At 42.7% G+C, this 17,348-nt stretch overlaps 1 protein-coding gene across 2 annotated transcripts in view; it reads left to right on the top strand.

Annotated features, from left to right (window-relative positions):
• Window positions 1-17,348, top strand: part of traf3ip1 (TNF receptor-associated factor 3 interacting protein 1) — a 71,859-nt gene that overhangs the window by 40,982 nt on the left and 13,529 nt on the right. For both annotated transcript variants that reach the window (XM_084161456.1, XM_084161457.1), the window contains 6 exons: window positions 251-271; window positions 488-572; window positions 5,651-5,743; window positions 6,025-6,163; window positions 14,498-14,534; window positions 15,969-16,045. In XM_084161456.1, coding sequence (XP_084017582.1) covers window positions 251-271; window positions 488-572; window positions 5,651-5,743; window positions 6,025-6,163; window positions 14,498-14,534; window positions 15,969-16,045 — 452 coding nt within the window. The remainder of the gene's footprint in view (window positions 1-250; window positions 272-487; window positions 573-5,650; window positions 5,744-6,024; window positions 6,164-14,497; window positions 14,535-15,968; window positions 16,046-17,348) is intronic.

Raw genomic sequence — 17,348 nt, 5'->3', positions numbered from 1 at the left:
GTAGGGGAGGGAATGGCCGGCAGGGATGTAGCTCAGTTGATAGAGCATGGCGTTTGCAACGCCAGGGTTGTGGGTTCGATGCCCACGGGGGGCCAGTATAAAAAAATATGTATTCACTAACTGTAAGTCGCTCTGGATAAGAGCGTCTGCTAAATGACTAAAATGTAAATGTCATACTTCTGTTTACACCATAATATGAATAGATAAATAAAAATATATAAAAATACTTTTTTTGTCGCATCTTTTCCAGAAGAGTCTGACAGTGAAGGAGGTGAGTATTTCTGTCCCTGCATCCAATACCTTCTCTCAGTAGATGGCGCTGGTGTGTCTTTTTCATTTAGTGATCCAGGGGGGGCATTTTTGTGTGTCTCTGTTCTAAAAGCCCTAGTCATCAGCAGTTCTTGCTATCAAGTCCGTCGATTGTAAGTTCCAATGAAAGATGTGAGAAGGTGTGTTCTCATGTCAGCTTCATGTTGTGTTGTTGTAGATGGAGACACACCTTTGGCAGAGAGGCCGGTCCCCCTGGAGAACGGAGATGCCACAGACGCAGTGCCAGCCCACATGGCACACAGGTCTGTGCGTTCTGTGACTGTTGACGGTTGATTAAGCAAATTAGCAGGGTTTGAGGGCCATGGCCAAACATGTTATTTTTGGTCCACCAGCCACTGTTTCAGGTTGATTTAAAAAATCTACCAGCCACTAAGATTTTTTACCAGCCAAAATATTTATGGGCCATAATTATATAAAGAAACACACAAAAAACTGATGACCAACCATGCTTTGTAATATTTCTAAAACAAGAAATGTATTAGTAAGAAAGTCAGTTCATTTCATTTTTTTGTGACCTGAGTCTTTTAACCAAAATATCTGATGAGACAAAATGTTCAGCTGCCCCTTTAAGGGCGGGAGGTCACCGTGGTAAGGGGGCCACTCAAGTTGTCTGTGTGTGTGTGAGATTTTGGAACTGACTAGTATTAGATGCCCCGTGTAGCTCAGTTGGTAGAGCATGGCGCTTGCAACGCTAGGGTTGTGGTTTTGATTCCCACGGGGGGCCAGTATGAAAAAAAAAATACGAAAAAATGTATGCACTCACTAACTGTAAGTCGCTCTGGATAAGAGCGTCTGCTAAATGACTAAAATGTAAAAAAAATGTAAAATGTAGATTTATTTTCTCTCAGTTGAAGCAGCAGACTCAAACTAACATGGAAAAACAACCGAGCTTATGAACAAAACAATTTAAATAGCCAAGAAATATGAGGACAGTCTTACTTTGTAGACTTTTGAGTAAATTAGACCAACTGTTAAGCCTGTCCGCAGCGCCTCCAAAAATAAATATATCTGCACTTAACTCAGTGTGCACAGCTCCCCAGCCATGCATGCAGTGTTGCAGCTATGAAACAAAACGGAAGACATACTTTGAAAACAGCTACTGCAGCATGTCTCTGCTATAAATTACAACTTGCACATGTGCCCTTACTTGGCTTTTGACATACATATAATGCTCGCAATGTAGAGCCCTGCAAATTGACCACCCGCCTAAGTGGCCAGGTGAAATAGACATTCGTACCCGCCAATACCTAAATCTACCCGCATTTGGCGGGTGTTAATTCTATGCCCTGTTGAGGGCACTGCTCAATTTAAACAGTCAGCAACAATGGAAATGGTCTCTCCCATAACCTCACTGCTTAAAACTGAAGTTTTAGACCAATTTCTTCTCGGTGGGATAGAAAGAGTTTCGAAACATGCTACAGAACAGAACTCCATTCACTGATGCGAACCATCCACTTTCTCCTTTTTGATCAACCGCAACACTCGACGGGAGCACTTAACACTGGCTGTTTCCCAAATAGCACCCTGTTCCCTATATACTGCACTACTTTTGACCAGATCCCTATTGCCCCTGGTCAAAAGTAGTGCATTATATAGTGAATAGGGTGTCGTTTGGAACACAGCCACTGCGTATTCTCAACACCCTCATTACATTTGATTATCCACTTTCTCTCTTTACACCACAACAAATTGCTCTGCTAGTCCCCACTCTCAATTATATTATTCTCAGCGTAACATCAAACACATGCTATCCCATGGTAGAGTGAGTGACTGACTGACTGAATGGAGGTTAGTGTTGCACTTGAGGTCCCAATAGAGCACGGTTTCTCAACTCTCGTTCTGGGGACCACTGTATTTTCAGGTTCTCACTACAACCAGCTACTCCAATTATACTCAATGAACTGGCCAGTATGTGAATATTTATTCTAACTAAATACATAGATTGGATCAGGACAGCATGAAAAATGTGTCTTTGAATAGCTTTGATTCTTGGTTAAATGGTTCTCTTGGTTAAATGGTTCTGCTGAACCAACCAAGTTGATGACTAATTACTAGTGATGAATTGATGCTCAACTAGAGTAGAATTCAGCATACACAGTGGGTCCCCAGGATCAGCTTTGAGAAACACTGCTATACAGTTGAAGTCGGAAGTTTACATACACTTAGGTTGGAGTCGTTAACTTGTTTTTCAACCACTCCACAAATTTCTTGTTAACAAACTATAGTTTTGGCATGTCGGTCAGGACATCTACTTTGTGCATGACACAAGCAATTTTTCCAACAATTGTTTACAGACAGATTATTTCACTTATAATTCACTGTATCACAATTCAAGTGGGTCAGAAGTTTACATACACTAAGTTGACTGTGCCTTTAAACAGCTTGGAAGATTCCAGAAAATGATGTCATGGCTTTAGAAGCTTCTGATAGGCGAATTGACATAATTTGAGTCAATTGGAGGTGTACCTGTGGATGTATTTCAAGGCCTACCTTCAAACTCAGTGCCTCTTTGCTTGACATCATGGGAAAATCAAAATAAATCAGCCAAGACCTCAGAAATAAAATTGTAGACCTCCACAAGTCTGGTTCATCCTTGGGAGCAATCTCCAAACGCCTGAAGGTACCACGTTCATCTGTACAAACAATAGTACGCAAGTATAAACACCATGGGACCACGCAGCCGTCATACCGCTCAGGAAGGAGACGCGTTCTGTCTCCTAGAGATAAACATACTTTGGTGCGAAAAGTGCAAATCAATCCCAGAACAACAGCAAAGGACCTTGTGAAGATGCTGGAGGAAACAGGTACAAAAGTATCAATATCCACAGTAAAACGAGTCCTATATCGACATAACCTGAAAGGCCGCTCAGCAAGGAAGAAGCCACTGCTCCAAAACCGCCATAAAAAAGCCAGACTACGGTTTGCAACTGCACATTGGGACAAAGGAAAATTATGTGGATATATTGAAGCAACATCTCAAGACATCAGTCAGGAAGTTAAAGCTTGGTCACAAATGGGTCTTCCAAATGGACAATGACCCCAAGCATACTTCCAAAGTTGTGGCAAAATGGCTTAAGGACAACAAAGTCAAGGTATTGGAGTGGCTATCACAAATCCCTGACTTAAATCCTATAGAACATTTGTGGGCAGAACTGAAAAAGCGTGTTTGAGCAAGGAGGCCTACAAACCTGACTCAGTTACACCAGCTCTGTCAGGAGGAATGGGCCAAAATTCACCCAACTTATTTTGGGAAGCTTGTGGAAGGCTACCCAAAACGTTTGACCCAAAAAAGCTGAAATAAATCATTCTCGCTACTATTATTCTGACATTTCACATTCTTAAAATAAAGTGGTGATCCTAACTGACCTAAGACAGGAACGTTTTACTAGGATTAAATGTCAGGAATTGTGAAAAACTGAGTTTAAATGTATTTGGCTAAGGTGTATGTGAACTTCCGACTTCAACTGTATCAAACAAACAAAAATAGAATGAGCATCTGTAATTTCACACGTGTGTGTGTGTGTGTGTGTGTGTGTGTGTGTGTGTGTGTGTGTGTGTGTGTGTGTGTGTGTGTGTGTGTGTGTGTGTGTGCAGACTGGCAATGCTTGCTGAGGGATCTGTTAGGGCGGTGTGTGTTTACTTACATTATGTTGATGTGTGCTATATTCAGCCTTTCAAAGCACTTCATGATTGGAGATTGCAGTGCTACAGGGCAGTAGTCATTGTGGCAGGTAGCCTTAGAGTTTTTGGGAATAGGAATGATGGTGGTCAGTTTGAGATGTGGGGATTACCGTGAATATGCCTGCCAGCTGTTCTGCACATGCTCTGAGAACGTGCACTGGAATACCGCGTGGTACCGCGGCCTTGCGAGTGTTATCCTCATTTAAAACCTTGCTCACGTCAGCCTCGGAGAGTAAGATCACCCTGTTCTCTGGGTCAGCGGGGGACCTCTTGCATGGCTCAGTGTTGTTTTTGTCGAAGCGTACATCAAATGCATTGAGTTTGTCTGGTAGAGAGGCATCACAGCTGGGTCTTCCTTTGTAATCTGTAATGGACTGTAGCCTCTGCCATGTGCGGCAGGTTCCTATTTGTGACCCCGTTTCAGGAAGCTAGGGGTATGTCGCACATCACTACTTCACAGGAGAGGCATTTGATTTATTTTGTTGCAGAAATGCCTTCTCGAACATATGAACTTTCATATGCCTTAATAACAAACATGTATGCCATCTTGGCAAAATGGCTTAAGGACAACAAAGTCAAGGTGTTGGAATGGCCATCACAAAGCCCTGACCTCAATCTTATAGAAAATGTGTGGGCAGAACTGAAAAAGCGTGTGTGAGCAAGGAGGCCTACAAACCTGACTCAGTTACACCAGCTCTGTCAGGGGGAATGGGCAAAAAATTCACCCAACTTATTGTGGGAAGCTTGTGGAAGGCTACCTGAAACGTTTGACCCAAGTTAAACAATTGAAAGGCAATGCTACCAAATACTAATTGAGTGTATGTAAACTTCTGACCCACTGGGAATGTGATGAAAGAAATAAAAGCTGAAATAAATAATTCTCTCTACTATTATTCTGACATTTCACATTCTTAAAATAAAGTGGTGATCTTAACTGACCTAAAACAGGGAATATTTACTAGGATTAAATGTCAGGAATTGTGAAAAACTGAGTTTAAATGTATTTGGCTAAGGTGTATGTAAATTTCCGACTTCAACTGTATATAATAGCTGATATTGGTGAGAGAGAGTGGGTTTACTGACTGTTAAAGGAATTTCCAGGTGAACAAAAAGGAGAGCAGTCGAGGATATATGGTCTATCATAAATCAATTCTGTTTAATACAAGTTGCAACATGGAAAACACCCTCCAGCATAGAAAATGTCTAACGGGCCCTCTAATCAGACAGTACCAAATGTTCTGTAAACACCAGCCAGAGAACCTTGTACAAAGTCACAACAAAAGACCGTGACTTTGCCAGCTGCTACAGAATCAAAAAAATGTCATAAGGTCATTAATATAATATCATTGTGTCCTCGGTTAAGTGTACCTCCAGTCTGACGTCAATCACTATCGACAGATATGAGTTGAATAAATAACAGTCGAGTCAAGTGACCATCAACCCGTGACACAAATATTTCTCACAAATAGAACACTTGAAATGATGTGTATTACAGAAAGGGAAAACATATAAATATGCTAAGCATTGTGTTATTTACTGTTAACTAAATATTAACTTTATTAATCTTAAATAATCCCTATTACACTGACTGTGGCTGATCATTCATTAGTGTGGCTTGACTTCTCATCTTCCCAACCAGCAACAAAAGGATACCTCGTCCCAACAGCGCACGGCCCGCCCCTCCTCGGTTCAAGAGGCAGGAGAGCTACACTGACGTGACCCCAGCCGAAAGGTGACCTCCCCTCATACTTTTTACTTCCTGTGTCACTTTGAATGATACAGTTGTCAGCATAGCAGCACTGCATTCAGAAGGGCACAACATTTTGGAACTTTTCGAAATATATGACTTAGCAAAAACATGCCTCTCTGACATGTAGATTTAGGAGTCACGTCAGCTCTATTCATGACATTTATATCTGCAATGTTTCAAAATGTTTAGCGACTGAACCTGGCCCAGAGAAAATGATATGTGCTTTGCTCCATGGCCACCTCTAAGCCCTGTGTATGTTGCAGGCTGACCAGTGCCAAGCCCCCTACGGCTGTCATCATGGAGGGGAAGAAGCTCTCTGAAGATGAGGAGGAGGATGAAGATGAGCAGTTTGTGGTGGAGGAGGCTGCCCCTCCTCCCCCCGACATGCCCAACATGGAGATGGTGAGGGAGCACATACACTACCGTTCAAAAGTTTGGCGTCACTTAGAAATGTCCTTGTTTTCGAAAGAGAAACAATTTTTCTGGCCATTAAAATAACACCAAATTGATCAGAAATACAGTGTAGACATTGTTAATGTTGTAAATGGCTATTGTAGCTGGAAACGGCTGATTTGTAATGGAATATCTACATAGGCGTACAGAGGCCCATTATCAGCAACCATCAGTCCTGTGTTCCAATGGCACGTTGTGTTTGCTAATCCAAGTTTATCATTAGAAAACCCTTTTGCAATTATGTTAGCACAGCTGAAAACTGTTGTGCTGATTAAAGAAGCAATAAAACTGGCCTTCTTGAGACTAGTTGAGTATCTGGAGCATCAGAAATTGTGGGTTAGATTACAGGCTCAAAATGGCCAGAAACAAAGAACTTTCTTCTGAAACTCGTCAGTCTATTCTTGTTCTGAGAAATGAAGGCTATTCCATGCGAGAAATTGCCAAGAAACTGAAGATCTCATACAACGCTGTGTACTACTCCCTTCACAGAACAGCGCAAACTGGCTCTAACCAGAATAGAAAGAGGAGTGGGAGGCCCCGGTGCACAACTGAGCAAGAGGACAAATACATTAGTGTCTAGTTTGAGAAACAGACCCCTCACAGGTCCTCAACTGGCAGCTTCATTAAATAGTACCCACAAAACACCAGTCTCAACGTCAACAGTGAAGAGGCGACTCCGGGATGATGACCTTCTAGGCAGAGTTGCAAAGAAAAAGCCATATCTCAGACTGGCCAACAAAAAGAAAAGATTAAGATGGGCAAAAGAACACAGACACTGGACAGAAGAAGATTGGAAAGAAGTGTTATGGACAGACAAATCGAAGTTTGAGGTGTTCGGATCACAAAGATGAACATTTGTGAGACGCAGACCAAATGAAAAGATGCTGGAGGAGTGCTTGATGCCATCTGCCAAGCATGGTGGAGGCAATGTAATGGTCTGGGGGTGCTTTGGTGGTGGTAAAGTGGGATATTTGTACAGGGTAAAAGGGATCTTGAAGAAGGAAGGCTATCATTCCATTTTGCAACGCCATGCCATACCCTGTGGACAGCGCTTGATTGGAACCAATTTCCTCCTACAACAGGACAATGACCCAAAGCACAGCTCCAAACTAGGCAAGAACTATTTATGTTGGGAAGAAGCAGTCAGCTGGTATTTTGTCTATAGCACAGTCACCGGATATCAACTGTATTGAGCTGTTGTGGGAGCAGCTTGACCGTATGGTACGTAAGAAGTGCCCCTCAAGCCAATCCAACTTGTGGGAGGTGCTTCAGGAAGCATGGGGTGAAATCTCTTCAGATTACCTCAACAAATTGACAACTAGAATGCCAAAGATCTGCAAGGCTATAATTGCTAAAAATGGAGGATTCTTTGACGAAAGCAAAGTTTGAAGGACACAATTATTATTTCAATTAAAAATAATTATTTCTAACCTTGTCAAAGACTACATTTCATATGCATTTTGCTATATTTCCTATTCAAACTCATTTCATGTATGTTTTCATGGAAAACAACGACATTTCTAAGTGACCCCAAACTTTTGAACGGTGGTGTACATACAGTACCAGTCACAAATTTGGACAAACCTACTCATTCCAGGGTTTTTCTTTATTTTTACTATTTTCTACATTGTAGAATAATAGTGAAGACATCACAACAATGAAATAACACATACAGTGGGGAAAAAAAGTATTTAGTCAGCCACCAATTGTGCAAGTTCTCCCGCTTAAAAAGATGAGAGAGGCCTGTAATTTTCATCATAGGTACACGTCAACTATGACAGACAAAATTAGAATTTCTTTTCCAGAAAATCACATTGTAGGATTTTTAATGAATTTATTTGCAAATTATGGTGGAAAAAAAGTATTTGGTCAATAACAAAAGTTTCTCAATACTTTGTTATATACCCTTTGTTGGCAATGACACAGGTCAAACGTTTTCTGTAAGTCTTCACAAGGTTTTCACACACTGTTGCTGGTATTTTGGCCCATTCCTCCATGCAGATCTCCTCTAGAGCAGTGATGTTTTGGGGCAACACGGACTTTCAACTCCCTCCAAAGATTTTCTATGGGGTTGAGATCTGGAGACTGGCTAGGCCACTCCAGGACCTTGAAACGCTTCTTATGAAGCCACTCCTTCGTTGCCCGGGCAGTGTGTTTGGGATCATTGTCATGCTGAAAGACCCAGCCACGTTTCATCTTCAATGCCCTTGCTGATGGAAGGAGGTTTTCACTCAAAATCTCACGATACATGGCCCCATTCATTCTTTCCTTTACACGGATCAGTCGTCCTTGTCCCTTTGCAGAAAAACAGCCCCAAAGCATGATGTTTCCACCCCCATGCTTCACAGTAGGTATGGTGTTCTTTGGATGCAACTCAGCATTCTTTGTCCTCCAAACACGACGAGTTGAGTTTTACCAAAAAGTTATATTTTGGTTTCATCTGACCATATGCCATTCTCCCAATCCTCTTCTGGATCATCCAAATGCACTCTAGCTAACTTCAGACGGGCCTGGACATGTACTGGCTTAAGCAGGGGGACACGTCTGGCACTGCGGGATTTGAGTCCCTGGCGGCGTAGTGTGTTACTGATGGTAGGCTTAGTTACTTTGGTCCCAGCTCTCTGTAGGTCATTCACTAGGTCCCCCCGTGTGGTTCTGGGATTTTTGCTCACCGTTCTTGTGATCATTTTGACCCCACGGGGTGAGATCTTGCGTGGAGCCCCAGATCGAGGGAGATTATCAGTGGTCTTGTATGTCTTCCATTTCCTAATAATTGCTCCCACAGTTGATTTCTTCAAACCAAGCTGCTTACCTATTGCAGATTCAGTCTTCCCAGCCTGGTGCAGGTCTACAATTTTGTTTCTGGTGTCCTTTGACAGCTCTTTGGTCTTGGCCATAGTGGAGTTTGGAGTGTGACTGTTTGAGGTTGTGGACAGGTGTCTTTTATACTGATAACAAGTTCAAATAGGTGCCATTAATACAGGTAACGAGTGGAGGACAGAGGAGCCTCTTAAATAAGAAGTTACAGGTCTGTGAGAGCCAGAAATCTTGCTTGTTTGTAGGTGACCAAATACTTATTTTCCACCATAATTTGCAAATAAATTCATTAAAAATCCTACAATGTGATTTTCTGGATTTCTTTTTCTCAATTTGTCTGTCATAGTTTACATGTACCTATGATGAAAATTACAGGCCTCTCTCATCTTTTTAAGTGGGAGAACTTGCACAATTGGTGGCTGACTAAATACTTTTTTCCCCCACTGTATGGAATCATGTAGTAACCAAAAAAGTATTAAACAAATCAAAATATATTTTATATTTGAGATTCTTCGAAGTAGCCACCCTTTGCCTTGATGACAGCTTTGCACACTCTTGGCATTCTCTCAACCAGCTTCATGAGGTAGTCACCTGGAATGCATTTCAATTAACAGGTGTACCTTGTTCAAAGTTAATTTGTGGAAAAGACAGTCCATCATTACTTTAAGACATGAAGGTCAGTCAATCTGGAAAATTTCAAGAACTTTGAAAGTTTCTTCAAGTGCAGTCGCAAAAACCATCAAGCGCTATGAAGAAACTGGCTCTCATGAGGACTGCCACAGGAAAGGAAGACCCAGAGTTACCGCTGCTGCAGAGGATAAGTTCATTAGAGTTAACTGCACTTCACATTCCAGCCCAAATAAATGCTTCACAGAATTCAAGTAACAGACACATCTCAACATCAACTGTTCAGAGGAGACTGTGAATCAGGCCTTCATCAAATAAAATAAAATTGTATTTGCCACATGCGCCGAATACAACAGGTGTAGACATTACCGTGAAATGCTTACTTACAGCCCTTAACCAACAATGCATTTATTCCTTAATAAAAAAGTTAAATAAAACAACAACAACTAAAAAGTGTTGAGAAAATAAGAGCAGAAGTAAAATAAAATAACAGTAGGGAGGCTATATACAGGGGGGTACCGGTGCAGAGTCAATGTGCGGGGGCACCGGCTAGTTGAGGTAATATGTACATGAAGGTAGAGTTAAAGTGACTATGCATAAATAATTAACAGAGTAGCAGCAGCCTAAAAAGATGGGGTGGGGGTGCAAATAGTCCGGGTAGCCATGATTAGCTGTTCAGGAGTCTAATGGCTTGGAGGTAGAAGCTGTTGAGAAGCCTTTTGGACCTAGACTCGCTTGCTGTGCGGTAGCAGAGAGAACAGTCTATGACTAGGGTGGCTGGAGTCTTTGACAATTTTGAGGGCCTTCCTCTGACACCGCCTGGTATAGAGGTCCTGGATGGCAGGAAGCTTGGCCCCAGTGATGTACTGGGCCGTACGCACTACCCTCTGTAGTGCCTTGCGGTCGGAGGCCGAGCAGTTGCCATACCAGGCGGTGATGCAACCAGTCAGGATGCTCTCGATAGTGCAGCTGTAGAACTTTTTGAGGATCTGAGGACCCATGCCAAATCTTTTCAGTCTCCTGAGGGGGAATAGGCTTTGTCGTGCCCTCTTCACGACTGTCTTGGTGTGTTTGGACCATGATAGTTTGTTGGTGATGTGTACACCAAGGAACTTGAACCTCTCAACCTGTTCCACTACAGCCCCGTCGATGAGAATGGGGGCGTGCTCAGTCCTAATTTTTTTTCCTGTAGTCCACAATCATCTCCTTTGTCTTGGTCACGTTGAGGGAGAGGTTGTTATCCTGGCACCACACGGCCAGGTCTCTGACCTCCTCCCTATAGGCTGTCTCATCGTTGTCGGTGATCGTCGGCAAACTTAATGATGGTGTTGGAGTCGTGCCTGGCCATGCAGTCATGGGTGAACAGGGAGTACAGGAGGGGACTGAGCACGCACCCCTGAGGGGCCCCCGTGTTGAGGATCAGCGTGGCAGATGTGTTGTTACCTACCCTTACCACCTGGGGGAGGCCCATCAGGAAGTCCAGGACCCAGTTGCAGAGGGAGGTGTTTAGTCCCAGGATCCTTAGCTTAGTGATGAGCTTTGAGGGCACTATGGTGTTGAACGCTGAGCTGTAGTCAATGAATAGCATTCTCACGTAGGTGTTCCTCTTGTCCAGGTGGGAAAGGGAAGTGTGGAGTGCAATAGAGATTGCATCATCTGTGGATCTGTTGGGGCGGTATGCAAATTGGAGTGGGTCTAGGGTTTCTGAGATAATGGTGTTGATGTGAGCCATGACCAGCCTTTCAAAGCACTTCATGGCTACAGACATCAGTGCTACGGGACGGTAGTCATTTAGGCAGGTTATCTTAGTGTCCTTGGGCACGGGGACTATGGTGGTCTGCTTGAAACATGTTGGTATTACAGACTTAGTCAGGGACATGTTGAAAATGTCGGTGAAGACACTTGCCATTTGGTCAGCACATACTCGGAGTACACGTCCTGGTAATCCGTCTGGCCCTGCGGCCTTGTGAATGTTGACCTGCTTAAAAGTCTTACTCACATCAGCTACGGAGAGCGTGATCACATAGTCATCCGGAACAGCTGGTGCTCTCATGCATGCTTCAGTGTTGCTTGCCTCGAAGCGAGCATAGAAGTGGTTTAGCTCGTCTGGTAGGCTTTTGTCACTGGGCAGCTTGCGGCTGTGCTTCCCTTTGTAGTCTGTAATAGTTTTCAAGCCCTGCCACATCCGACGAGCGTCAGAGCCGGTGTAGTACGATTCAATCTTAGTCCTGTACTGACTCTTTGCCTGTTTGATGGTTTGTCGGAGGACATAGCGGGATTTCTTATAAGCGTCCGGGTTAGAGTCCCGCTCCTTGAAAGCGGCAGCTCTACCCTTAAACTCAGTGCGGATGTTGCCTGTAATCCATGGCTTCTGGTTGGGGTATGTACGTACGGTCACTGTGGGGACGACGTCATCGATGCACTTGTTGATGAAGCCAGTGACTGATGTGGTGTACTCCTCAATGCTATCTGAAGAATCCCAGAACATGTTCCAGTCTGTGCTAGCAAAACAGTCCTGTAGCTTAGCATCTGCGTCATCTGACCACTTTTTTATTAACCGAGTCACTGGTGCTTCCAGCTTTAGTTTTTGCTTATAAGCAGGAATCAGGAGGATATAGTTATGGTCAGATTTGCCAAATGGAGGGCGAGGGAGAGCTTTGTATGCGTCTCTGTGTGTGGAGTAAAGGTGGTCTAGAGTTTTTTTTCCTCTGGTTGCACATTTAACATGCTGGTAGAAATTAGGTAGAACGGATTTAAGTTTCCCTGCATTAAAGTCCCTGGCCACTAGGAGCGTTGCCTCTGGATGAGCGTTTTCCTGTTTAGTTATGGCCTTATACAGCTCATTGAGTGCAATCTTAATGCCAGCATTGGTTTGTGGTGGTAAATAGACAGCTATGAAAAATATAGTTGAAAACTCTCTTGGTAAATAGTGTGGTCTACAGCTTATCATAAGGTACTCTACCTCAGGCGAGCAAAACCTTGAGACTTCCTTAGTATTTGATTTTGTGCACCAACTGTTGTTTACAAATATACACAGACAAGTGTCTTACCGGAGTCAGCCGTTCTATCCTGCCGATGTAGCGTATAGCCCGCCAGCTGTATGTTGTCCATGTCGTCGTTCAGCCACGACTTGGTGAAACATAAGATATTACAGTTTTTAATGTCCCGTTGGTAGGATAAGCGTAATTGTAGGTCATCTAATTTATTTTCCAATGATTGAAGATTGGCTAATAGGATTGATGGAAGAGGCAGTTTACTCGCTTGCCGTCGGATCCTTACGAGGCACCCCGACTTACGTCCACGATATCTCTGTCTCTTTCTCCTGCGAATGACGGGGATTTGGACCTTGTCGGTTGTCTGTAGGATATCCTTTGCGGCCGCCTCGTTGAAGAAAAAATCTTTGTCCAATACGAGGTGAGTAATCGCTGTCCTGATATCCAGAAGCTAGGGCGGCAGGTAGCTTAGTGGTTAAGAGCGTTGTGCCAGTAACAGAAAGGTTGCTGGTTCTAATCCCCGAGCTGACTAGGTGAAAAATCTGTCGATGTGCCCTTGAGCAAGGCACTTAACCATAATTGCTCCTGTAAGTCGCTCTGGATAAATGACAAAAAAAAAAAAAGGGAAAAAAAAAAGTTTTTTTGGTTATAAGAGACGATGGCAGAAACATTATGTACAGAATAAATTACAAATAACGCGAAAAAACACACATAATAGTACAATTGGTTAGAGGGCTGTAAAAGAAAAATGGTTGAATTGCTGCAAAGAAACCGCTACTAAAGGACACCAATAAGAAGAAGAGACTTGCTTGGGCCAAGAAACACGAGCAATGGACATTAGACCGGTGGAAATCTGTCCTTTGGTCTGATGAGTCCAAATTTGAGATTTTTGGTTCCAACCGCCGTGTCTTTGTGAGACGCAGAGTAGGTGAACGGATGATCTCCGCATGTGTGATTCCCACCGTGAAGCATGGAGGAGGAGGTGTGATGGTGTGGAGGTGATTTGCTGGTGACACTGTCTGTGATTTCATTTAGCCAGCATGGCTACCACAGCATTATGCAGCGATACGCCATCCCATCTGGTTTGGGCTTAGTTGGACTATCATTTGTTTTTCAACAGGACAATGACCCAACACACCTCCAGGTTGTGTAAGGGCTATTTTATCAAGAAGGAGAGTGATGGAGTGCTGCATCAGATGACCTGGCCTCCACAATCACCTGACCTCAACCCAATTGAGATGGTTTAGGATGAGTTGGACTACAGAGTGAAGGAAAAGCAGCCAGCAAGTGCTCAGCATATGTGGGAACTCCTTCAAGACGGTTGGAAAAGCATTCCAGGTGAAGCTGGTTGAGAGAATGCCTAGAGTGTGCAAAGCTGTCATCAAGGCAAAGGGTGGCTACTTTGAAGAATCTAAAATCTAAAATATATTTGTTTTAAAAAATGTGGGTTACTACGTGATTCCATATGTGTTATTTCATAGTTGTGATGTCTTCACCATTACTTTACAATGTAGAAAATAGTACAAATGGAGAAAAAAAATAGAATGAGTAGGTGTGTCCAAACATTTGACTGGTACTGTATATCTCTCTTATTTTACGTTGTTATGAAAAATAGATATGAGAATGTCATACCTCTATTACTTTTTGCACATCCGGGCCCAAACTCTCATGGTTCAATGTTGGAGGTGAAACATATAGAAACATATTTCTGTATTTTGGAAAATATCAGGAAATCTTTTAATTTTGTTTGAATAAGGCCCTAAAGTGATGAACCAAGAGAAGAGGGTAACAGCATTGTTCATTTTGAATCTTTATAATGTTATTCCACTATTTTGTTCTTTCACAGGACCCATCAGTGGAACTCCAAGGCGATGAGAAGCATGGTAAGCAATCAATGTTATTTTTTGTTATTTTTTCTATATTTTTTTTAAATTATTATTATTTTTTTATTTTTTTATTTCACCTTTATTTAACCAGGTAAACCAGTTGAGAACAAGTTCTCATTTACAACTGCGACCTGGCCAAGATAAAGCAAAGCAGTGCGATAAAAACAACAACACAGAGTTACATATGGGGTAAAACAAAACAAAGTCAAAAATACAACAGAAATAAATATATATACAGTGTGTGCAAATGTAGCAAGTTATGGAGGTAAGGCAATAAATAGGCTATAGTGCAAAATAATTACAATTAGTATTAACACTGGAATGATAGATGTGCAAGAGATGATGTGCAAATAGAGATACTGGGGTACAAATGAGCAAAATAAATAACAATATAGGGATGAGGTAGTTGGGCGGGCTAATTTCAGATGGGCTGTGTACAGGTGCAGTGATCGGTAAGGTGCTCTGACAACTGATGCTTAAAGTTAGTGAGGGAGATAAGTGTCTCCAGCTTCAGAGATTTTTGCAGTTTGTTCCAGTCATTGGCAGCAGAGAACTGCAAGGAATGGCGGCCAAAGGAGGTGTTGGCTTTGGGGATGACCAGTGAGATATACCTGCTGGAGCGCATACTACGGGTGGGTGTTGCTATGGTGACCAATGAGCTAAGATAAGGCGGGGATTTGCCTAGAAGTGATTTATAGATGGCCTGGAGCCAGTGGGTTTGGCGTCGAATATGTAGTGAGGACCAGCCAACAAGAGCGTACAGGTCACAGTGGTGGGTAGTGTATGGGGCTTTGGAGACAAAACGGATGGCACTGTGATAGACTACATCCAATTTGCTGAGTAGAGTGTTGGAGGCTATTTTGTAAATGACATCGCCGAAGTCAAGGATCGTTAGGATAGTCAGTTTTACGAGGGCATGTTTGGCAGCATGAGTGAAGGAGGCTTTGTTGCGAAATAGGAAACCGATTCTAGATTTAACTTTGGATTGGAGATTCTTAATGTGAGTCTGGAAGGAGAGTTTACAGTCTAACCAGACACCTAGATATTTGTAGTTGTCCACATACTCTAGGTCAGACCCGTCGAGAGTAGTGATTCTAGTCGGGTGGGCGGGTGCAAGCAGCGTTCGGTTGAAGAGTGTGCATTTAGTTTTACTAGTGTTTAAGAGCAGTTGGAGGCTACTGAAGGAGTGTTGTATGGCATTGAAGCTCGTTTGGAGGTTTGTTAACACAGTGTCCAATGAAGGGCCAGATGTATACAAAATGGTGTCGTCTGCGTAGAGGTGGATCTGAGAGTCACCAGCAGCAAGAGCGACGTCGTTGATATATACACAGAGAAAAGAGTCGGCCCAATAACTTAATTACATCTTGGTTTATATCAATGGGACTGTAAATTACCAACACTTTAAAACTCCTGCACCTTGTTTATCCACAGGTGGGCTGGTGAAAAAAATCCTTGAAACCAAGAAAGACTTTGAAACATCACCATTATCTCCAAAGTCCAAAGACCAGGTAAGATGTCAATGGTGTCCTACAGATGTAGTGATCTTGATCTCCACTAGAGGGCAATGCAATGACGCCATAACGGCTGTGCTCCAAGTTGTTGGCTCTCTCATTCGTCTCCTGTGATTCAATTCTAGACGTTTCCGTATCTCTCAATCAGCGTACAAACTGTTATTTCTGGAAATTCAGTACCTTAGGGATGTGGGGTTGCAAAACCGAAAGCATACAGTCTATTAGCTAAAGAAAGCATCTCGCAAATGGAGTGAAGAAGTGTAATTGCAAAAACCTATTGAAAATCTTGATCAGTTCAGTAGAGAAACAACAAAAACATAAAGTGGGTTGATTGCATCAGCGAGATGTCTCAACCCTTTGTGTACTAAGTTGATGTGGTCGTTTCACATTTTGTGTTTTGTAAGTGTTATTGGCTGAGAGTGTTGCGAAAAGGCATCTAAATTAGGCTTATGTAGCGCAATGTCACAACAACCAGTTTGAGAGAAAGTATATAGATGTATATATTTTTCTCATCTGTCTAGTTCCCATGCCTAATGACAGAATTTGATAATTAATGGAAAATTAATTTGAATCAGCTGCACCGATTTTAAAGGCGAGTACAGGCTTAACTGAATGAACAACGGAGACAAAAATGCAAATATGAAAGTTTATTAAATAGTTTGAGAGATGGCCTTGTCGCCAATAGATGACCCCCATAGCCAGATGCTGGGATGGCAGGTAGCCCTATGCTGGGCAGCTGGCAACGAAACCCACCAGCTGGGAGAAAGAGGTTCCGATGACAGCCTTCAGCTGGTGGCGGTGGGGAGGTGGAGGGTCGACGGTGAAACTTTGCCGTGAGAGAATCGAGGGGCAAGACATAATTTAAATACATCACAAGATGTATGCCCATTGGTGAAAAGAGAGCAAGGTGATTGTGCCCATAGCAGTGGCGGTCGGTGCCGTTTAAGATGAGGGCGGATTATATTTTTTTTTATTGAGCATGGCCTTATTTCTATTACAGCATATTGGATCACTGTCATTCATATTCCATTCACCCAGCTCAATGTAGCATCGACAGATTTAGGCTACTACATGATACTGGAATTTTCCCTATACACATCATAAGGTTGCTACAACCTAGCCTATGAATGAAAGTTTTTAACGTAGGTGCACAGGTCGAGAGAAAAATTACAGTAATCAAGGTAACAGTGACATTCAGTACCGCCTTACACACTCTTGCCTGCATCTAGCTGATCTAGGGTGTAATCATTAGTCCAACAGTTGCAAATTAGAGTTTCTGTTGGACAAATTCAGGTTTGTT

The sequence above is a fragment of the Coregonus lavaretus genome (assembly GCF_964263955.1).
Source record: "Coregonus lavaretus genome assembly, chromosome: 5".
Taxonomy (NCBI): Eukaryota; Metazoa; Chordata; class Actinopteri; order Salmoniformes; family Salmonidae; genus Coregonus; species Coregonus lavaretus.
The sequence above is the reverse complement of the archived record's forward strand: the minus strand, read 5'-3'. Positions and strand labels throughout refer to the sequence as shown.